This window comes from Pseudorca crassidens, chromosome 18, assembly GCF_039906515.1.
Source record: "Pseudorca crassidens isolate mPseCra1 chromosome 18, mPseCra1.hap1, whole genome shotgun sequence".
In the NCBI taxonomy this organism is placed as follows: domain Eukaryota; kingdom Metazoa; phylum Chordata; class Mammalia; order Artiodactyla; family Delphinidae; genus Pseudorca; species Pseudorca crassidens.
Window position 1 is genome coordinate 55,443,777 of NC_090313.1, and position 23,855 is coordinate 55,467,631.

Consider the following 23,855-nt stretch of genomic DNA (forward strand, 5'->3'; position numbering starts at 1 on the left):
AAATATCAGTATGTTGTAATTTCCAGGTTTAAAAAATAACCTGATCATCTGACTTTAGTTCCCTGACCAGGGTTGAATTCGGGACTGGCAGTGAAAGCGCTGAGTTCTAACAACTGGACCAACAGGGAATTCCCTTCATCTGACTTATTTCATAGAAATTGAGTATCATAATAAAACATAATGTATAGAGAATGGGCATGGATCATAGGAAGAGAAACTTAAGTTTAATGCAAAGAACACCTTGAGGTCCTTCATATGTTAAACACTGGAGAGGGCAACTAAGTGAAATTGTGACTGCTTACATTATCTTTCGGGCTTTTTATGATTTTCTTTTCAAAAGTAGACATTATTGACATAAACGTAAGGGATAATTTTGTGGTTTTGTTTTTAAGCATTTTTTTGAGATAACCGACGATCAATTTGACTTCCATACTTATTGCATGAGAAAGATGACCCTTCGTGCCTACGTTGACCTTTTGAGATTAGAAGATATACTCAGGAGACATGCCTTCTATTTCAAGGCCGCTAGATCAGCTATTGAAATATATTTGAAATTGTATGATAATCCCTTGACCAATGAAAGCAAACAACAAGAAATAAATTCAGGTAACTGAAAAGGGACTTGCTTAAAGAGATTTGAAAAGAACACAAAATTTCAGAACATCATTAACATAACGATGAAAAAGTATATTATCAGATGGATGTGAAGACAACATTAGATAACTGATAATACCCAAAAAAGTGGGGGGAAGACTTAGAAAAAGTCGACAGGATGATGTCCTGTAACTGATGCTTCTAAATTACCCTAATGGAATGACCTGTAGTCATTCTAATTTTTATCGTTGGTAGGGCCCATTCAGGAAAAATAGAAATGTTTATGGGCTGTTTTTTTTTTTTTTTTCTTAAATAGGAATTGAAGATAGTTTTGAGCTTTTTAGGGGAAAAAATATATATTTGTACAACTTCGAATACCTACTTGATTGAAAATAATAATACCAATGAGAATATCTGTATAGAGCCTTTTATTCACTAAAATGTTAATATCTAAGAATATTTGAGAAATAGCATGGAGGCAAATTTCTGATCAGATCACGGGTGTTTATGTGCACTTATCCTTGATATATTCATATTCCAAGAGGATAGTCATCAGCCCCACTTTATACAGTTTGGGACTTGAGCCTGAGAGAAGATGATTTGCCTAAACCCATGTATTGTGTAGGAAGCAGAACCAGGCTAGAATTGGTTAATTTTAGTTGATGCAGCATTTGCTATTGCATTTTGTGTGCCAGGTTTGAGCTAGTCATTAGGAGTACACTTTCTAAAAACTTCTATATAGTTGCCCCCCAAAAAACTATACTAATAGTATGTATTGAATAAGAATATGAGGAAATTGGAAACATTGACTCAGAATTTTCATTCATTTGGATATTTATAGAAAACCTGTCAGCCAAAGAATTGAAGAAAATGCTTAGCAAGCAGAGAAGAGCTCAAAAAAAGGCTAAATTAGAAGAAGAGAAAAAGCATGTGGAAAGGGAACGTCAACAAAAAAATCAAAAGAAAAAACGGGATGAAGAAGAAGAAGAAACCAGTGGTCTCAGAGAAGAACTTATACCTGAAAAATTAGAAAGGGTGAGATGAACTTACTGTCTTTACTTGGTAAAATTTATGTTATTTCGTTCTGTTCTGACCGTAAACATAATTTATTTAAATCTGTAAATCAGAAGCTATTTGTAGTATTAGCCAAGATCATTATGATAGTCATCAATTGTTTTTGAGTAATAATATGCACATTTTGGCTAATGCAAATTATAGATAGAATTGTAGTTGTGGTAGGCAGAATAATGGCCCTCCAAAGGTGTCTGTGTTCTAATCCCTGGAAACTGTGAACATGTTATATTTCATGGCAAAGGGAATTAAGGTGGCAGATGGAATTTAAGGTTGAACTTAGCTGGCCTTTAAATAGGGAGAGTAGCCTAGATTATCCAGCTAAGAGCCCAATGTAATTAATCACCAGGGGCCTTAAACGTGGGGGAGGGAAGCAGGAGAGGAGGGCTGAGTGGTGGGAAAAGGACTCAATCCTCTGTTGTTGCTTTGAAGGGGGTGGGGTGGGAGCCACAAGCCAGAGGGTGTGGGCATCCTTGAGAAGCTGGAAAAAGGCATTGAAACATACTCTCCCTTAAAGCCTCCAAAAGGAAATGCAGTCCTGTTGACACTTTGATTTTAAGCCCAGTGAGACCCATGTTGGACTTTTAACCTACAGAACTACAGGATAATAAGTTTGTGTTAATACAGTAAATTTTTGGTAATTTGTTAGAGCAGCAATACAATTAAATATGGAAGCATTTCATATACCTTGCTAGATAATGTTTTAGCTGCAAAGAGAATAGCATCTTATCTCCAGGATTTTCTCAAAGTGTTAATAGTTACTTAGGAACCAGATTTAGGGAAATATTTCCTATTTAGGGAAATAGCTTTCTGGTTTATTCACTAAGGGGCTTGGTAGCATAATGGTACTTGTAGTATAATGGTACTTGTAGTACCATTTCATCAAGTCTGTGGAATAATTTCCTGTATTTTTTTTGATTTTTATAAAATTATCTTGATTTTATAATCAGAAAAGCAATAGAACTATTTCTGTTTTTGAAAAGTATTGACTATTTGTTTATAGTTGATAGTTTTAAAATTTTTTCTTGCTTACTTGGTTATATGAAGAGAACTGTCTAAATTACTTCAGCTATGTATTAATATAAAATTTTGGGGGAAATTTGACTTGTGTAACTGCTTTTTAAATACAATAATTTTTCTTTCTGTTTCAAAATAGATAGAAAATCCATTAGAAGAAGCTATCAAGTTTCTTATACCTCTTAAGAACCTTGTTGCTGATAACATTGACACTCATCTATTAGCATTTGAAATATATTTTAGAAAAGGTAATAGTTTGAATTCAGATTTTAATCCTTGATTTTATTGGTGGCCATATTCAATAGAATCTTTGTGAATTAGATCTATTTTTGTTTCTTAGAGTTTCATTTCAGCCTTCCACAAAGGCTCTTAATTCCTTTTTCCTTTGCTGCTCAAAACTTTACTGAGTAATAAATTAGAATATTATGATCAAATGAATAATTTGAATAGTCATACAAGTTGTTTACCTGAATCAATCCTTCATGATTTTTCAAGCATTTCTTTAGAAAATAATATCTTTGATAACCAAAGGCAGCTTTGAATTTTGCTTTTGAATGTTACAGGAAAGGTAACACTTTGTTACTGGATTTTAAGTGAGGCTAAAATGATAAAAGTGAGCATAAATATTGATGCTGTTACTTTTGTAATTTTTTCTGACATAGGAAAGTTTCTGTTAATGCTGCAGTCTGTCAAACGAGCTTTTGCCATCAACAGGAATAACCCATGGTTACATGAATGTTTAATTAAATTTTCTAAATCTGGTAAGTATAAAAAAGGTAATATTTATGTAAAAGTAAATATAACAGTTCAGCTGTCTTCCATTAAGCTGGACATTAAAGAGATTTGTAACAATGTAAAGCAAAAAAAGTATAATGTTTATAGTATTTAAATGGAGATTTATCTATAAAATGAACATGCTAGCAAAGATATGTTAGAAATTAGTGCATTTTAAGCTAGAATGTATTTATATTCCAAAGGAATAATACTATTTTTATTATGTAAAATATATCAAGTTTAATAATAAATATAAATGTATTTCAATTGATTTTGTTTCAAAGTACAGACCAAAAATTTTATAAACTTCACATGTTCTCTTTTTATAGTGTCTAATCATAGTAATCTTCCAGACGTTGTGAGCAAAGTTCTGTCTCAAGAAATGCAGAAAATATTTGTTAACAAGGATTTGGAAAGTTTTAATGAGGATTTTCTCAAACATAATGCTACCTCTCTTCAGCATCTACTTTCAGGTTCGTATTTAGTTCCCAGGGTTAAAATGTTTATGGGAAAAAGTTAGAATGTGACGAAAAAAGAAAAGTTTGGAAAGATTATCAACCTCACTAACTATCAGAGAAAAAGAAATGAACACAATACCATTTTGATCTTTCAAATTAGGAAAGATTATTTTTAAACACAACCATACAAAATCTGTGGGATGCAGCAAAAGCTTAGTTCTTAGAGGGAAGTTCATAGTGATACAGGCCTTCCTCAAAAGAAACAAGAAAAGTCTCAAATAAACAACCTAACCTACCACCTAAAAGGAAAGATTATTTTTGTGTGGGAAAAGGAGACTAAAGTATGGGAAAGATGTGGTATATAAGCACTCTTGTATTTTACTGCTGCAGGTGTGAATTGCCCTGGCCATGTAGGAAAACAATTTGTCATTCTTACCAAGAGCTTCATTACAACTGTGCCTTTTGCTGTAGTCACACATATTTGTGTAAATAATTTTAAAGAAATAATCCAAAGCAAAGAAAGAGCTTTAAGGGCAAAGATATTAACTGGAATGCTCTGTGTAAGGATGGGGAAAAGACTGGAAACATATTTAATGATGTCCAGTAATAGGGAAAACAGTAGTAGGTAGGTTCATATAAAATGACAGGTAGTCATATAAAGTAATATTTATTCAAAAGATTTGTAATAACAGGGGTACTTTTGTAATATATATGCAGAATTAACATATAATCTCAGCTATGTAAAAATACACATGGCATAAAAGCTGAAAAGAAGCATCAAAGCTTTAATGGTTGACTTTGGATGTTGAGGTTATGTGACACTTATTTTTTCTTGTATTTTTTATTACTGTATGCATTTTGTGTTTGTGGGTTTGTTTGTTTTCTTTTTCACTTTTTGGCCGCACCTCATGGCATGCATGTGGGATCTTAGTTCCCCGCGCCCCCTGCAGTGGAAGCGTGGAGTCTTAACCACTGGACCGCCAGGGAAGTCCCCGTATTTTGTGTTTTGAGGATTTACTGTATCCTGTCTTGTTACAGGAAGGATTTTAGGCAGCATATACAAATTCATAAAATGACAAGATGGCAAAATGGAAGCTGGAAAAAGATTGCGGAAAAGCAGTTGGGGACAAGATGAATGGAGTACATAATATAATTAACTATGCTCCTACTTTAAATATTTTAACCTGAGCTTTCTTGTTGTAAAGGGATACCGCTTGGTTGTGATATCTATGGAAAAAAAGTTAATTCCTGTGAAAAACTGCAGCACTTCTTGGTAGTAAGGGCAAATAAGAATTTCTCTTCAAGAACACAGAATAATGGAGGGAGACATTTCTTTATTATAATAATGGGACATGCCTTTCTAAACATCATATGAAATTCTAAGGAAAAGATAATTTTTGCCACATTAAAAAAAAAAAGCCATAAAGTCAGAAGGCCAAGTGGGAAAAATACATTAGATATGTAACTAATTAAAAGCTGATAATATACATACTACTCTTATAAATTAACAATAGAAATATAAATTAATAAAAGCCCAATAGAAAAATGAGCATAGAACATGGACCATGTAATTTATAGGGGGAATATAAACTGGATTTTACTTTAAAACAGCTTTAAAAATTATTTTCTTCGTGAATATGCAAACATTTTCCTGTTGTCCGTCTGTCACACTGCTCTCTTTTTTAAAAAAATTAATTAATTTATTTATTTTTGCTGTGTTGGGTCTTCACTGCTGCGCGTGGGCTTTCTCTAGTTGCGGCGAGCGGGGGCTACTCTTCGTTGCAGTGCACGGGCTTCTCATTGCGGTGGCTTCTCTTGTTGTGGAGTACGGGCTCTAGGTGTGCGGGCTTCAGTAGTTGTGGCACGTGGGCTCAGTAGTTGTGGCTCGTGGGCTCTAGAGCGCAGGCTCGGTAGTTGTGACGCACAGGCTTAGTTGCTCCGCGGCATGTGGGATCTTCCCCGACCAGAGATCGAACCCGTCTCCCCTGCATTGGCAGGTGGATTCTTAACCACTGTGCCACCAGGGAAGTCTCTGGAACCATGTTTTAAGTCACTGATAAGTATAAATCAACTCAAATGTAAGACATAGGAATGCACTCATTTTGTAATGTCTTGGTATTTCAGGTGCTAAAATGATGTATTTTCTGGACAAGTCAAGGCAAGAGAAAGCAATTGCTATTGCCACTAGACTGGATGAAACCATAAAAGATAAAAATGTAAAGGTAAGAGTTTTCACACACTGATTCCCAGAGATTGTGGATACTGAGTGATCTAACAGAACATATCTTTACAACATAATTCTTGAGTGGCCCTTCAGAGTTATGTGTAGATTTGGATCTCAGCTCTTCTACCAATTATGAGCTGTGTCATGTTAGGCAAGTTACCTTTCTTAGCTTCCTTTTCCTCATTTATAAAGTGAGGATGAAAATACTGTCTATCTCAGAGTTGGTGTTAACTGAAATAGTAAACTGTGAAGTGCTTGGCATATAATAAGCACTCAGTAAATGGGAACTATTGTTATTAATAAAGGACACTTTCAGTGGTCACAGTTTCAGAGACTCACTTTTTTTAAGTATTAGAATTCTATCACCCTCCCCCCCCTTTTTTTTTTTTTTTTTTGACTGTTGGGTCTTCATTGCTGGGCGCGGGCTGCTCTTCATTGTGGTGTGCAGGCTTCTCATTGCAGTGGCTTCTCTTGTTGCGGAGCATGGGCCCTAGAGCACGCAGGCTTCAGTAGTTGTGGTGCTTGGGCTCAGTAGTTGTGGTGCATGGGCTTAGTTGCTCTGCAGCATGTGGGATCTTCCCGGACCAGGGATCAAACCTGTGTCCCCTGCATTGGCAGGTGGATTCTTAACCACTGCACCAGCAGGCAAGTTCCTTATTGCTTTTTCAAGGTTTTGTAGAATTGATTTTTTAAATATTATTTTTTTTGTGGTGATTACTTATTATAGATAGCAAGAAGTTATTTTAGAGTGTGGCATTGTTGGTTTTCTCTTGCTTAATTAACAAATTGCATCTTTTGATTAAAGTAGTTATTAACCAGAGTTTTTTTAAAAAATAATTTTTATTTTTCCCTTGTTTAAATAGACTTTAATAAAGGTTTCTGAGGCACTGCTTGATGGCAGCTTTGGGAACTGTAATTCTCAGTATGAAGAATACAGGATGGCCTGTCATAACCTGCTTCCTTTTACTTCTGCTTTCCTGCCTGCTGGGAGCGAAGTCGGCGGTCATAGCGCAGCTCTAAACCACACAGCTAACTGTGATGTCTTGGCAAGTGAAATTTGAAATCCCGTAGAAAGTTGACTTCTGTAAAACTCAAAGTTGAATTCAGATCAGGGTTTCTTTTCCAGCTTGTATGTTAACATAGATATGAAATGAAGTACAGTTGACCCTTGAACAACATGCGTTTGAATTTCGAGGGTCCACTTATATGTGGATTTTTTCAATAGGAGATACTACAGTACTATGCGATATTCAGTTGGTTGAATCCAGGGGTGCAGAACCTCAGATAGGGAAGGACTGCTTATACAGAGGGCCACTTGTATGTTAAGTGTGGATTTTTGACTGCTTGGAGGGAGGGTCAGTGCACCTAACTCTTGCTTTTGTTCAAAGATCAACTGTATTGGATAGAATTTTTAAATGGAGTATGCTGTAAGCTTATTTTATTCTTTATCCATCTATGCCAATTTACATTAAAAGCTCTTAAAATTGCCTGTTATATACTTGTACAGCTTTCTTAAACTTTGGAATTATCAGCATTGTGATTGGTGCTGTCACTTCGTATCATAACTATAATTTCTTAATTAACCTAAGTTGCATACAGCTCTGCTGTATTATTTTTTTTAGATCTGGGTTTCGTTTCAGAATCTTATGTTTTGATCCCTTATTGGTTTGTTTTGTTATTGTTTGTTTGCTTTTTATTAAAGCATATCAATATTAAAGTGTTAACTATATGTCAGAAGTGATATGGAACTCCTTTTGACAGATATTTATTTAAAATTTACTTCAGTTTGACCTTTTGTCCACCTTACTTTTTGTGTGATTTACCGTTTTCCTTTTTAATAGCCGTGAAAATGCTATTTTCTGTTGAACAGGGGTACTCCAGTTTTATATTGATGATTCAGAATATGGGGATCTGTTTGCCTCTTAATCATGGAAGTTCACTGGTAAATTGGTTGCGTATCTAGATCAGTCTCAAAGACGCCCAGGCAAGAGTTATGCTTTCTTGGCTAAATTGCTTTGCGTTACCAAGTAGTTTGTACATGAGGGCTTCAAGGGAGCATAATAGGGTAAAATACAAATTACAATGAGATATTCTTACTCTTATAGCCATGCATTGACTATTAAATACATTTTTATATCAGCAAAATGAGAATTTAAACTATGAGCTAGTTTAACTATTAAAATATAGTATTGTTGAGCAATATTTTTTGGGGGGGGTAGTAGCTTTTGTTCTATCTTGTACAGAAAACAGTAATAGAATCATTGAATATGTTTCTTTCAGAACTGTATAAATGTCTGTAACATTAATACTTCCTTTTAAAGGCAAATATAAATTCAAAAGGGGAGATTTTATTTAGAGAAACAATTAATTAAAATGGTTTTCCTTCACTCTGAGCTAATATTTAGATTCATAATTGTTGAGAGAAAAAAACTTACTGTAAAATAATGCCAACCTATGTAATGCTATAATAAATTATTTTGTACACAGTTGCTTATTTGTGTTTGTGTTGTTTCACACTATCAAAATATTTTTTTTAAGGAATTCCTTTATTTTCTTTATTATTATTTATTTATTTATTTTTGGCTGTGTTGGGTCTTCGTTTCTGTGCGAGGGCTTTCTCTAGTTGCGGCAAGCCAAGGCCACTCTTCATCATGGTGCGCGGGTCTCTCACTATCGTGGCCTCTCTTGTTGCAGAGCACAAGCTCCAGATGCGCAGGCTCAGCGGCTATGGCTCACAGGCCTAGTTGCTCCGCGGCATGTGGGATCTTCCCGGACCAGGGCTCGAACCCATGTCCCCTGCATTGGCAGGCAGATTCTCAACCACTGTGCCACCAGAGAAGCCCTGTCACAATATTTTTGCAAAATGTTTTTTCTTTGATGGAGTAAAAACTTAATTATCTTAGTTTTTACAAGTTTATTTTAAAAAAATAACCAACTACCAATATATTCTAGTGCCACAGCAGCTTGGCTTCTTTTCAGAGTTTTAATAATAATAGAACTAGGCTATCTTGTTACTGAATATCCTGGAAAACATGTAATTTGTCATGTTACTTTTAGCAAGATGCCATTTCTATAAAAGATGCCAGTTAATCATAATTAATGTGGAAATTGTGCTTTCAACAGCAGTCTTTAAAAAGTATTTCAGGGCTTCCCTGGTGGTGCAGTGGTTGAGAGTTCGCCTGCCGATGCAGGGGACACGGGTTCGTGCCCCGGTCCGGGAGGATCCCACATGCCGCGGAGCGGCTGGGCCCTGAGCCATGGCCGCTGAGCCTGAGCGTCCGGAGCCTGTGTTCCGCAACGGGAGAGGCCACAACAGTGAGAGGCCCGCGTACGCAGAAAAAAATAAAAAAATAAATAAAAAAAATAAAAAAAAATATTTCATTCGGATCATTTGGAGTTTCTGAAATATATAGGGTGGGTACAGTGGAGATGTGAGAAGTTAGGTTTAAGGTATAGAAGGCAGGATAAAGAGTGACACTGGGATTAGTGAGATCCAGTAGTATATTCCTCTGTGTATAGAGGTTGTATCTATTCTCCTACCTACTCCCATGCCACTTTGAGTATAAACATTGTAAACCTGGGATGTGCTAGGGATCTTTTTTAGATAAGAGGCAGGGTTTTGTATCATGTCCCTCCATCCCCTACCTCCAGCCTACCCCCAACTTTTAGTTTTGGAAAGCTAAAAGAGAATAATGATAAACCTAAAGGAGAGGCATCTGAGAACCAAGTACTAAGTGAAGCCTCTAGTCTCAACACAAAAAGTCCTTTGTTGATCTTGCCAAGTTTATCAGAACAGATAGGAAAAGACAAAGATTCAAGTGACAGTGGGATAACTTCAGAATTTGGCTTTTTTATTCTGGGCATGTCTTTTTTGTGTGTGTGCGGTACTCGGGCCTCTCACTGTTGTGGCCTCTCCTGTTGCGGAGCACAGGCTCCGGACACACAGGCTCAGCGGCCATGGCTGAGCGGCATGTAGGATCTTCCTGGACCGGGGCACGAACCCGGGTCACCTGCATCGGCAGGCGGACTCTCAACCACTGCGCCACCAGGGAAGCCCGTCGGACATTTTTTTAAAGCTTCCTTTAAGGAACTAATTTTGATGTTGAGACGCTCTGTCCTGGGAGCTGATAAGATAGGAGGTGAGGGGTTTGCAGACCATGGGGTGGCTGTGCTGGAGGGAAGTAGCAGGAGGATCAGGGAGACCATTCATTGCTTTATTTAGGAACATCTTCCTAGTTCTTCACAGATCTCTTCCCAGCACATGATCTGAGACCAGGGCATTGAGGAAAGAACACAGGTTTTGGAGGAAGACGGGCATTGCCTTTCAAGTTGGTTGTTGATGCTCTTCAAGCTGGATGACTTTGGGCAAGTCATTTCCCCACTGTACCTTGTCGGTAATAGCCTGCCTCTGCTGTGCAACAGTCTGTAAATGGGAGCTGTTTGCTTTAGTTCAGTAAATGTTTGAATCTCTTTTTTATTCCTCTGCAAGGTAGTTTGTTGGAGCCTTCTGAGCCCAAAGAAGAAATTGCTTCTTCAAAGCTCACCCAACTTGAATCGGAAACTACAGCCAGCTCTTCCAACAGTCCACAAATGCCCTGGATCAGGACTGTCCCCAATACAGTGGCTGTGTTTCCTGAACCAAAGACCCAGGCTAAACCTCATAAATCATATTAAAAATTGTGAATGGTTATAGGAAAAGGATTATGAAAAGATAAATATTCAATGACTTTAGGTAACAAATTTACGGTTTTGATACAATACGTAATTATTTAAAATTGGAACCAGCCTGGAAAATTCAACTTGCGGGTTCTAACAGGTCATCTTCATATTTTTCACAGCACCTGGGTACTCAGATAATGAAAAAAGAGAAAGAAACCAAATTCAGAGATATACGGAGAGAGATTAAAAATCCCAAGGCTCTGAGTTTCCGGTCTCCTTTATCTATGGTCTCTGTTGTTTGGAATATAAATAATCTATTGCTAATAATTCTTTTTTTCATTTCTAATATCCTACTGGTCTTATTTATTTATTTATTTTTTAAATTTTTTTGGCTGCGTTGGGTCTTCGTTGCTGTGCACGGGCTTTCTCTAGTTGCGGTGAGCAGGGGCTACTCTTGCGGTGCATGGGCTTCTCATTGCTGTGGCTTCTCTCGTTGCGCAGCACAGGCTCTAGGCGCGTGGGCTTCAGTAGTTGTGGCGTGCAGGCTCAGTATTTGTGCACGGGCTCAGTAGTTGTGGCTCGTGGGCTCTAGAGCACAGGCTCAGAAGTTGTGGCACACGGGCTTAGTTGCTCCGTGGGATGTAGGATCTTCCCGGAGCGGGGCTCGAACCCATGTCCCCTGCATTGGCAGGTGGATTATTAACCACTGTGCCACCAGAGAAGACCCCTACTGGTCTTTCGAGTAACTATTACCACTGCCCATATCCACCCTTTTCAATACATATTATGAAACCCCCCAGGCTAGCCTGTGAGGGTCCTTATGAATAATGGAGCCTATAACAAGTGCTACTCTCTAGGTTATATGCTACTTTTGTTATTTACTTTAAAAAAATTATATTTTTAGAAAGCCATAGCCTGCCTTGTTTCCACTTCATCTTCTGTTTTGTTATTTCTTGTCCTTAAAATCTGGTTGGCAAAAGTGAAGGGAAAAGATGAGAAGTAGAGAAGGAGAGCCAATTACAGTTGGGAGGGTGGCTGGGGAGGAGGTGGCAGGGGGGAGTGTGGGGTGTCGGGGGAAGAGCCCCTGCTTTGGAGTCATAAGAACTGGGCTGCAGCTTTCACTCAGTCATGTCCTGCAGTTAGTGGTTTTGTTTGGCTTTTCTCGTGAGTAAATTGTTTACATTAAGGACTAGTGTAGAGAGAAAATGGAGTAATACATGCAAAAAGTCTGTTGGGTCCTGGAAGATGCTTAATAAATGGCTCTGAGTTTGAGGGGGAGAGGGGAGAAAGCCCTGATTTGGAGAATGTGCTGGTGTTGTGGTGCAAATACTCCTCTTACGGGTGTTTTCAAGCTGCCCGTTTAGCATCCCTGAATACAGAGTTGGGAAGTTGGGAAGAGAAGCCACCGTAGGCTCTTTGGAGCCTGGATGAGCCAGCTCCAGCACGCCACTGGAAAGTGTACCCCAAAGAGTTTGAAAACCCCACTATCCTCATATAAGCAATTGTGTTAACAGTAAATCCTCATAGAACCACAAAAAAAATCCATGGCAGGTTCCGTGTTGCTAATTTTTAGTAGCACACAATAGGAGTTCAGCAAATGGGGGGTCAACCAGTGATTGAGTGCATGCAAGACCTCTATTAATTTCCCAAAGGAAAAGCAGTCAGGATGGGGAAGAAGAGCAGGAAATCTTAATAATGGCAAAAGCAACGGGACTTCCCTGCCTGTGCAGTGGTTAAGAATCCGCCTGCCAATGCAGGGAACACGGGTTCGATCCCTGATCTGGGAAGATCCCACATGCCGCGGAGCAACTAAGCCTGTGCGCCACAACTACTGAGCCTGTGCTCTAGAGCCCGCGAGCCACAACTACTGAGCCCACATGCCACAACTACTGAAGCCCGCATGTCTAGAGCCCGTGCTCTGCAACAAGAGAAGCCACCACAGTGAGAAGCCCGCGCATGGCAACAAAGAGTAGCCCCCGCTCACCACAATTAGAGAAAGCCCATGTGCAGCGACGAAGACCCAACGCAGCCAAAGATAAATAAAATAAATAAAAATTTAAAAATAACAGCAAACACCCACATTTAGGATATAATTTAAGCCTGTTGTTTGAAAATAGGTTGTTGGGGGATTTGGTAACAGGCCCTGGAGCCATTCATCTTGAGGTCACCACTTCACATTTTTCAGGGATGTCAGTGACCCAGAAGGAGCCTAAATGAAATTGAAGGGGGAGAGAAAAGGATCTTGTCTATCTGTCTTGATACAGAGATCTGGCTTTAGAAGGAAAATCAAAGATGGAATCAGCAAGGGTTAGTACGTTAGAACTGGGCGGGTAAGTGCACTCTGATGCTGTGGCCAGGGCTCCGGAGACCAAGTCTTTATTTTAGCAGCAGTTTGACCATGCATCCCTCCATCTGTTTATTAATCTATCTATTCATCATCCATCCCATCAGGGTCTTCAGTTGAACAAAGTAATTTAAACTTGAAATACTTTGGGAGCAACAAATACCTCTTACTTGAACTTGAAAAAGAATAGATGTATGTATACATACTGAAACTAACACACCATTGTAAATCAATTATAGTCCAATATAAAATAAAAATTGTTTAAAATCTCTATATACATATACACACATCCTGTTGATTCTGTTTCTCTGGAGAACCCTGACTAATACAGAGATATATCTATATAATGGAATATTATTTGACAATAAAAAGGATTGAAGTACTAATTCATGCTAAAACATGGATGAATCTTGAAAACATTATATGAGTGAAAAAAGCCAGCCACAAATTATATGATTCCATATACATGAAATGTCCAGAATAGGCAGGTCCATAGAGCCATATCAATTCATGGTTTCTTAGGGCTGGGAAGTGTGCTTGCAGGTAGGGGCCGGTGGAGGGGGAGGAATGGGGAGATAATGCTAGTGGGTCTGGACTTTCTTCTGTGGAGGATGAAAATGTTCTAAAATTAGTCGATGGTGATGGTTGCACAACTCTGTGAATATACTAAAAAACACTGAATTGTATACTCTAAATGGTGAGTGTGCAATTCAATACAGCTATTTTTTTAAAAAAAGTACAAGTAAGCGATAGAGTGAAGTTCATGAAGAGAGTACAGAAATGTCCAAAATGCTGGGAAACACTGACCTGGAGCCTCCGGTTCCTCAGAGAATCTCATGTACCTCTCCAGAGACACACTGTCTGTACATGTTTCCTTTTTATTCCCTGTTGTGTTATTCATAGTCACAAGCAAATCAATCCAATTTTGGTCTAAACTAGTAGCTGCATTACTCAACCTGATTAAAAATATAAGGGCAAAATATAGGTTGACTTATGAAATAAGAGGTAGAGACACTGACAGATGCTAAAGAAGGAACCTAAAATACATGTTGGACCACTGCCTGGAAGAAGGAAGGAAATTTATGTTACGAGGGAGGTTTATGTGATATTTCATGTTCTGAGTGTTTCCATCCATGAACAAAGAGCCTGATCTACTTCTCATCCTACAATGGAGACAAACAGAGCTAGTAGGGCCTGGCTGCATGGACAGCACCCTCAACTGTCTCTGAAAATCAGTGCCTAGAGATTTTCTGGAGAGTTGGTGCCAATGTATTTCTGAGTGACCACCGTCTATTCCCTCAAAAGATATATTTTAAAAAATGGATTCAGCGTAAAAATCAGTTTGCTGGGGTTCACTTGCATATTAAGTAAAAACCTTTATTAAGTAGTCAAGCTTTCTTGGGTGCCACCCTCTTCTCTGAGAACCATCTAGCTACATGCTACCCAACCCCTCACAGCCCCTACCGAGTGGACAGAAAGTCTGTGTGACCCCACCTCACTGACCACAACTGATTCTACCAGGGGTAGGTGTCTGATACACATTGGGCCAATCAGACCCTCTTTTCAAGGAATCTGTGATTCAGATTTAGAGATTAGTTAATGTTTCCTAAAGGAAGTTTAGAGTGACTTCTAAAATTTTTCATTGTAAGCATATGGAATTGCAAAGGATGTTATTTCCTGGGTTCCATAAATACTTACATTTTATTTTATTATTATTTATTTTATTTATTTATTTTGGGCTGTGTTGGGTCTTCCTTGCTGCGTGTGGGCTTTCTCTAGTTGCGGTGAGCGGGGACTGCTCTTTGTTGCGGTGCGCGGGCTTCTCATTGCGGTGGCTTCTCTTGTTGCGGAGCACAGGCTCTAGGCGCACAGGCTTCAGTTGTTGTGGTGCGCGGGCTCAGTAGTTGTGGCTCGCGCGCTTTAGAGTGCAGGCTTAGTAGTTGTGGCGCACGGGCTTAGTTGCTCAGGGCGGCATGTGGGATCTTCCCGGACCAGGGCTTGAACCCATGTGCCCTGAATTGGCAGGTGGATTCTTAACCACTGAGCCACCAGGGAAGCCCAATACTTACATTTTAGAATAAAATCATCATGTCACTCTTTTACCCATATCCAGCAGTATCTAAATTCATCCCTTAAATGTATCCATCCATCATCCATTAAAAAAAAAAAGAACAAGCACTATATTAACAGCAGGACATTTTCCATCATTCTTTTTTCCCTTTAAACCTATGTTTCCATTCCAAATTGTCCATTTTTTATTGATCACAGCACCTTAATTCTCCAAAACAAAAATACCTATGTAAATTGAAATGTTAAAATATGCAGTGACCATAGGGTTTTAAGTGTATTAAAAACAAGTTTTAAGGGGCTTACTCTGGTGGCGCAGTGGTTGGGAGTCCGCCTGCCGATGCAAGGGACACGGGTTCGTGCCCCGGTCCAGGAAGATCCCACATGCCGTGGAGCGGCTGGGCCCGTGAGCCATGGCCGCTGGGCCTGCGCGTCCGGAGCCTGTGCTCCGCAACGGGAGAGTCCACAACAGTGGGAGGCCCACGTACCGCAAAAAAAAAAAAAAAAACAAGTTAAGTACGCTATGTAATTTCATAAGTATACAACATAAAGTAAAATTTTATTGGCCTTTTAAACTTTTAATTCATGTGTTAAATATTATATATTAATATATATGTGATAAATAAATATATTTATCACATATATTGTGATAAATATTATAAATTGATGTGATAAATATTATATATTGATGAATATCACATATTCCTACTTAATCCCCATATATAGTAACTAACTTTGTTCAAATAAATGTGCAGAGGAGTCTGGAAGTAATTTGTATACTAATGTCAGTCAATTTTTTGAAATTCTTCTCGGTTTTATGCCAAAAATCACTCAGTGATCTTCCATTAAATATTATTTTAAATGACCTGTCGGTGGACAACTCTAGTAACTCCTTCTTCAATTTTGATAGAAGCAATGAAATAAAAACTACCTGACTTGCTCAGTAGCAGATGCTATCAATACCCCACCCACATCCCCGAGGCACTTAGCATTTCAGTACATGCACTAAGCATTCAAATACATATACGAATAATCCTTTGAAAGCTTTCACTTTACCTGAGTGTTCAAGGAGATAAGCATCAGGGAGTTAATACCCTTGGGGACAGCCTTCAGTCAATGACAAACGAGATTCTGAGCATGAATACTACAGCTTCCCTGACTCAGAACCCTGAGGTGTGTTCTACACCATCTCCCCAGGGCTCTCTATGGAAGTGAACCCCTGTTCCTCACAATGGTAACTCATTAAGGTACTCTGTATTGGCTTCCTTCTCTTCCCCGTCAATCATTTCCCACTCTCCTGCTGACGCTTCCTGGGATCACCTCCCTAAAAAAGAATTTGCACTCAGGTCTTGATCTTGGCAATGCTTCTGGGGTAACCCAGCTGCAGTAGGTTGAATTGTGGCCCCCGAAAAGATACGGATATGGATACATCCTAACTCCTGTAACCTGTGAATATGGCCTTATTTGGAAAAACAGTCTTTGCAAATATAATTAAGAATTGTAAAATGAGATCATGCTGGACTACCCCAGAAGAGGGGCCTTAAATCCGAAGACAAGTGTCCTTATAAGAGAAAGACGAGGAGACACAAAGACAGAGAAGGCCACATGAAGACAGAGGCAGATACTGAGGGATGCAGCCACAAGCCAAGGAATGCCTGGAGCCACCAAAAGCTGGAAGAGGCAAGGAAGGATGATTTTTCCTTAGGAGGGAGCTGGTCCCGGCTGACATCTTGAATTTGGACATCTGGCCTCCAGAACTGTAAGCAAATAAATTTCTATTTTTGCAAAAGCCGCCAAGTTTGTGGAAATGCTTGTTATGGCAACCATGCGAAACTAATATACCAACCTAAGACGTTCCTTTAGAGTTACTCATTTTCTCATCAACACCACTATTTTAAATTGCCCTTTGTTGGATGCCTGGAGATTTTTATACCGAGTGGCAATGCACCATTGGAAGATTCAGATGAGCGAGAGATCGAGTTCCCAACCCTAACCCCAACCCTAACCCTAACCCTAACACTTTTCCTACGTGGGAGAAGCACTATTGAGAACAGGGAGGTAGAAATACAGCACCAGTGTAATAGTTTGACCACACTGCTTCTCTGGCAGAACAATTTTTTTTTTTGCAGTACGCGGGTCTCTCACTGTTGTGGCCTCTCCAGTTGCGGAGCACAGGCTCCGGACGCGCAGGCTCAGCGGCCATGGCTCACGGGCCTAGCCGCGCCGCGGCATGTGGGATCTTCCCGGACCGGGGCACGAACCCGTGTCCGCTGCATCGGCAGGCGGACTCTCAACCACTGCGCCACCAGGGAAGCCCTGGCAGAACAATTTTAAGAAAGAAGACAAACTCAAGTTGAGGATCTGAATATGAATTCCCTAAAAGTTGCTGAGAGCTCATCAACTAGCAACTCACTTTGCTATGCCCAGTTTGAAGGCCGTTGCTGTCGGGCACAGTGAGGCTGGCTTTTCTGGAATTTGCAAGGTGGATTTATTTTCCTCTTATCCCCTCATCCCTGCCTCCGCCCAGAGAGGAATGACCATCCCCAATACTTTCACTTCCTGCCTCCCCCTTCATCCCTTTTCTGGCTGCTTCTTAATAGGAGAGTGATTTATTGATGGCTAAGTTCGATCAGGATCCTCAATAGGGTGGGTTGACCAGTCAAAGTCACTCATGCAGCATGAGCAGTTGACTGTCCCCTCTTGGAGCTCCCTGCCTGTATTCAGGTGGAGCAGGTCTTGTGCTTCCAACCTTCATGTTTGTTGTAGGGCCTCCGGGAGGAGAGTCACATCCTCACTACAGCCACAGGCCTGATTGCTCTCAGTCAAGCGGGCTTGGAGAAGGAGGTCCCACTGTGTTCTCCAGCCCAGCTTTCCCACGAAGAAACCTGATGCTTTGCGACTATCTACCAGTCCTGGTTGATTCTTCCTTAGCATCCCCTCTCTTCCTCACTAGAGATTCTCCAGAACTTGCTCCAACCTCTCCTAGTGAAAGATCTGATAGGCTTTTCTATTCATGTGCATATTTGGTGCACAAAGATAGTCTTTTTTTTTTTTTTTTGGCTGCGCCCACGGGATCTTAGTTCCCTGAACCCGTGCCCCCTGCATTGGAAGCTTGGAGTCCTAACCACTGGACTGCCAGGGAATTCCCCACAAAGACAGTCTTTTATCTTTGAAAAACATCAATGAAAACTGTTAAGAGAGTAGATCTTAAAAGTTTTCATCACAAGAAAATAAAATCTGTAACATTGTATGGTAGCAGATGTTAACTAGACTTATCGTGGTGATCATTTTGCAATATATACACATGTTGAATCATTATGTTGTACAATTGTGAGTTTGTACATTATGTTGTACAAACTAATATAATGTTATAGACCAATTATACCTCACTAAAAAAAGAAAAACATCAAGAAAATCCATATGAATGATTATGGCAATGCTTGGAGACCTCATGGGCCTGGGATAATAATCTCTCCCATCTGTTTTCCCCAGGAAGCCCCTGAGAGAGGCTCGTTTGTGCCGGGGAAGTGAAGATTCACAGCATCTGGCTCAGCATTCGGTCCGGCTCTCTGAGAGCCAGCCTATGTGTCAGCCGTGAAGAGGCAGGTTTGGGAAGCTAGGTCACTGTGGTCCACAGGTGACTCAGAATGTAAGCTAGATGCTACCCCATGGCTGAACCTTGAGGACATTCTGTGAAGTGAAAAAAGCCAGACATAAAAGGACAAATATTGTATGATTTTACTTATATGAGGTACCTAAATTAGTCAAGTTCATAGAGACAGAAAGTGGAATAGAGCTTCCTAGGGCTGGGGGGAGAGGTGATTGGGGAGTTAGTGTTTAATGGGCACAGAGTTTCAGTTTGGGATGATGAAAAAGTTCTGGGGATGGATGGTAGTGATGGTAGCACAACAATGTGAGTGGACTTAACGCCGCTGAACAGTACACTTAAACATGGTTAGGATGGTAAATTGTATGTTATGTGTATTTTCCCACAATAAAAAGAAAAAGAATGGATCTAGAGATTAATAACAGGATTAGGTGTGGTCAGTGCTCAAGGGATCCCCGGGATTGGGAGGGAGTGCAGGAGGGGTTCTGTCAGTTATGTGATATGAAGTGAGGGCTGTGGTCGAAGGGGGTTGGATTTCTCTTCTTACCTTACATTTCCCAGCTATATCCCTCTGGATCTAGAAGAGCAGACCAGAAAGCATCCTCACACACAAAAAGGTACAAACGACACAAACATGGCATGACAGCACTTGGAATACAGCAAGCTTTTGCATTCTCTAGACTCGAAGGAAAGTTCGACCAAAGCTCTCTCTCCCCTTGGCTGCGTGTATCCAGATGTGATGACTGCTGTCACTGAAACCAGGCTGAGTTTGCGGGGCACAGCCTTTAAACAGTGCGAGTTCCTGAACTTTCTGGGTTTGGGATTCTTTTGAGCATCTGATGGATGACCAGTATTAACTTTCTTACCTGAAAAATCCACATATACACATCCACTCATGGATCCAACTAGGAGTTCATGGGCCTAGGGTTACACACACCTGCTCTAGACGCTGAACAATTTTATCTAGGCATTTGCCTGCCGTGTCAGCCTGTCAGCCATTGCCACCAGGTCAGTTTAGGTGCCAGTTAGGCCCTTGCTCATAGGTACTCCTAGAAGCTGACAGTCTGGGAGGAGACATACACATTATTGGTTGGGATTTCCTAGTTTTAAGTGACAAAAAACTAACCTAATGAGCTTAAGTTAAAAGTCAATATATTGGTTCTTTGTGTTTTGTTTTGTTTTGTTTTGCGGTACACGGGCCTCTCACTGTTGTGGCCTCTCCCCTTGCGGAACACAGGCTCCGGATGCGCAGGCTCAGCGGCCATGGCTCATAGGCCCAGCTGCTCCGCGGCATGTGGGATCTTCACAGACTGGGGAACGAACCCGTGTCCCCTGCATCGGCAGGCGGATTCTCAACCACTGCGCCACCAGGGAAGCCCAATATATTGGTTCTTTTAACTGGGATAATGGGTTGCAGGTACTGCTGGTTCAGGCTTAAAGAATATCATCAGGGGGCTTCCCTGGTGGTCCAGTGGTTAAGACTCCATGCTCCCAATGCAGGGGGCCTGGGTTCAATCCCTGGCCAGGGAACTAGATCCTGCATGCATGCCGCAACTAAGGAGTCCCCAAGCCGCAACTAAGGAGCCTGTGGGCCACAACTAAGGAGCCCGCCTGCTGCAACTAAGACCCGGCACAACCAAATAAATAAATAAATATTTTTTTAAAAGTGTCATCAGGATTCAGTCTCTCTCTCCATCTCACAATTCTGTTCTCCTCTGTGTTCTTAGATTTTCCCATGGAGGCAAAGCTCTAGGCATCCATATTAGTACTAGTGATTTTAGGAGGAGAAACAGATTCTTCTCTTCCAGGATCCAAATCCTCAAGAAAAGGTTCTACTTGGGTCACAGACCCACCTTCTCTCTGTGGCCAGCCTGCATCTTGTACTTCCCCACGGATTGGGGATGCGGAGGCATGTAACTGACAGCCTTAGAAAGTGGAGAAAGGAGTTCCTGAGACGAAAAGGTCCTGGACAGAATACAAGTAACAGACATCTACTGCAGACATGTATGCAAATGATTGTAAGTCCGCATGACGAATACTATAAAGGAAGCGCTGTGAGGTCTAGTGGGGACACAGGGGCCATCAATTCTACTGGATATGTTTTGGATAAAGACAAGTAAAGCTTCATGAAAGATATCATGTATGATCCAGTTCTTTAAATAAAAACAGAAATGTATTTATTTTGCTAAACATTGTTTATCAATAGCTCCATGGCTATTGTCTTCTTTGTTCATTGTTTTATTCCTAGATCCAAGCACAGTGCCTACATATTTTAGGAACTCGACAAATATTTGTTGAGTTGGAGTTTTAGAACAACAGTAGGGTAACCTCCCGTTTAGACTAAGATTTAAAGAAATTGAAGCACAAAAAGATCCTGCTGATAAATTGATGTCCCATTTTCTGATTTGTCTTTAGTAAGCTCTTATCTACAGAGACTCAGCTTTGAAATAACCCCAGCACTCCATTTTATTTGTATTGTTATTATTTCTTGTCACCAACATCTGATTTTGTAAGTTCTCAGGGAGTGCTTGGAAGAACTGAAGGTTTTCTTAGTCAACTTGCTTCTCTTTCTATCCAGTCTCTCCCTAGAGAATTTATTTTTTTCACTGTGATCCAAACAGACCCGAAATGACATGGAATTTAGGCAGCCTGCATATATAAACTAATACCTAATCAGGATCTAGTGAAAAAATTACTAAGGTGAGGAGTTTTGATTTAGTAATACTTAACTGTTACTTACATCAAATACCTTTTTTTTTCCTGGCTGCGCAGCACGGCTTGTGGGATCCTGGTTCCCCGAACAGGGATTGAACCCAGGCCCTTGGCAGTGAAAGGCAGAGTCCTAACAACTGGACCACCAGAGAATTCCCTCAAACAGCTTTTAGACCTTCGTTTTGAGTGTCATCACTTCACACCTTAGGCCAGCTCATTCCTCAAAGGTTCTGTGCTGGTTTTTCTCTCCTACTCTCATCACTGGTCCATGCTTGGCCCTCTTTTATTTTATCTATTTGTGTGTTTATTTGTTAATAATATAACGACCGGGACTTCTCTGGTGGCACAGTGGTTAAGAATCCGCCTGCCAATGCAGGGGACACGGGTTCGATCCCTGGTCTGGGAAGATCCCACATGTCACGGAGCAACTAAGCTCATGCGCCACAACTACTGAGCCTGCGCTCCAGAGCTCACGAGCCACAACTACTTAGCCTGTGTGCCACAACTACTGAAGCCCATGAGCTTAGAGCCCACCTGGGCTCTGCCACGAAGAGTAGCCCCCGCTCGCTGCAACTAGAGAAAACCCTCGGGCAGCAATGAAGACCCAACACAGCCATAAATAAATAATTTTAGAAAGTTACCTTTAAAAAAATAAAATAAAATAATATAACGACCACCCATGATCTCACTATGAAGTCAGCGAACTAACACACTGACAAAAACTTCCACCTCCTCCGTGCCCTGTCCTGGCCCATCCCCCTGCCTCTTCCACGTGTATAGCCACAATTCTGAATCTTGTATTTTTATTCATTCTCGATTTAAATTATTTTTTATCACACATAGATGCACGCAAAGAAGTTAATGATTAGTTTCAACTCTTCTTGACTTTTATAAAAAGGATATTATGCTGTATATAGTCTTCTGGGGCTTTTTTTCCCATTTAGTTTTCTATCACTAAGAGTTGTGGTTTGCAGTGATTCATTCATCTTCACTGCGGTGTAGTATTTCATTGTTTGACTATACCAGCATTTATTTATCTGGCCTCCTGGATAATGGAGTTTAGGCTTTCACATTTCTTGCTCTAATGAGCATTCTCATAAGTGGTTTTCTCTCCCAGTGCATACCTGCTGGAGTCGTCCTCGGTTTATACCTATGAATGGAATGTGGGTCCATTGTAGGATGTATGAATGTTCAACTTTGCAGTATAAAGCCAGACAGTTTTCCAAAGCAGTTGTAACAGTTTATACTCTCACCATCCTATTGATCTATCCTCTTCAGCACTTGGTACTGGCAGACTTCTCAATTTTTGCCAACTAAATGGATGTAAATTGGTATCTCTCTTTATGGTCTTGATTTGCGTTTCCTGGATTATTTATAAGGAATTCAATAAATGGAACAGGAAAAAAATGATTATCCATATGAAAAATAAATCAGATTCCTATCTCACATCAGACATGCAAATCAACTCCAGATGGATTAAGGATTCAAATATCAAAAGCAAAACTTTAAAACTTTCAGGAAAAAAATATGAGTGAATATCTTTAGATCTGGAGTGTAGGGAAGGATTTCTTAAACACTGGACCCAAAAAAGCCCATTATCAAGTAAGTGTGATGACTTTGACTATATTGAAATTAAAAACTAGTATTAAAAGACATGTTAAAGAAGGTGAAAAGGTAAACTACAAATAGAGAAGATGTATCATATATAACAAAGAATCTCTATCAAGAATATTTTAAGGGACTTCCCTGGTGGCACAGTGGTTGAGAGTCCGCCTGCCGATGCAGAGGACACGCGTTCGTGCCCTGGTCCAGGAAGATCCCACATGCTGCGGAGCGACTGGGCCCGTGAGCCATGGCCGCTGAGCCTGCGCGTCCAGAGCCTGTGCTCGGCAACGGGAGAGGCCACAACAGTGAGAGGCCCGCGTACCGCAAAAAAAAAAAAAAAAAAGAATATTTTAAGAACTTCTACAAATCAATAAGCAAAGGACAATAACCCAATAGAAAAATAGGCAAAAGACATTTCACAGAAGAGGAAACACATAAAACCAATATTCATATTGCAAGACACTCCATTTCCTCAATTTAAAAAGCATCTTTTGAGGAAAAATATGATACTTTAAAAACTTAGCTACTATGGTCTTCCTCCAGGCTAAGAAAAAATAACATATAGAAAAACAAAATGCAAACTTAAACATTCATCCAATATTCCAGAAAAAGCAACCAAAATGAAAGAAGAATATTTACCAATGTATTTTAAGCTTATTCTCTGAGTTGGAGGACTTCTGCTGCCTTGCACATTGTTGGCACTCAGCAATGATTAATTAGTTG

At 40.1% G+C, this 23,855-nt stretch overlaps 1 protein-coding gene across 7 annotated transcripts in view; it reads left to right on the top strand.

The window, feature by feature from the left end:
• Window positions 1-21,005, top strand: part of NAA16 (N-alpha-acetyltransferase 16, NatA auxiliary subunit) — a 77,929-nt gene extending 56,924 nt beyond the window's left edge. For 4 of the 7 annotated variants that reach the window (XM_067713159.1, XM_067713157.1, XM_067713158.1 and 1 more), the window contains 7 exons: window positions 393-606; window positions 1,436-1,629; window positions 2,822-2,930; window positions 3,345-3,443; window positions 3,786-3,929; window positions 6,039-6,136; window positions 7,002-8,627. In XM_067713159.1, coding sequence (XP_067569260.1) covers window positions 393-606; window positions 1,436-1,629; window positions 2,822-2,930; window positions 3,345-3,443; window positions 3,786-3,929; window positions 6,039-6,136; window positions 7,002-7,199 — 1,056 coding nt within the window. In that variant the 3' untranslated portion in view covers window positions 7,200-8,627. Of the gene's footprint in view, window positions 1-392; window positions 607-1,435; window positions 1,630-2,821; window positions 2,931-3,344; window positions 3,444-3,785; window positions 3,930-6,038; window positions 6,137-7,001; window positions 8,628-18,700 lie in introns of those variants that run through there. The other 3 variants (XM_067713160.1, XR_010936863.1, XR_010936864.1) reach the window with 3 other exon arrangements.
• The last annotated feature ends 2,850 nt before the right edge of the window (window positions 21,006-23,855 follow it).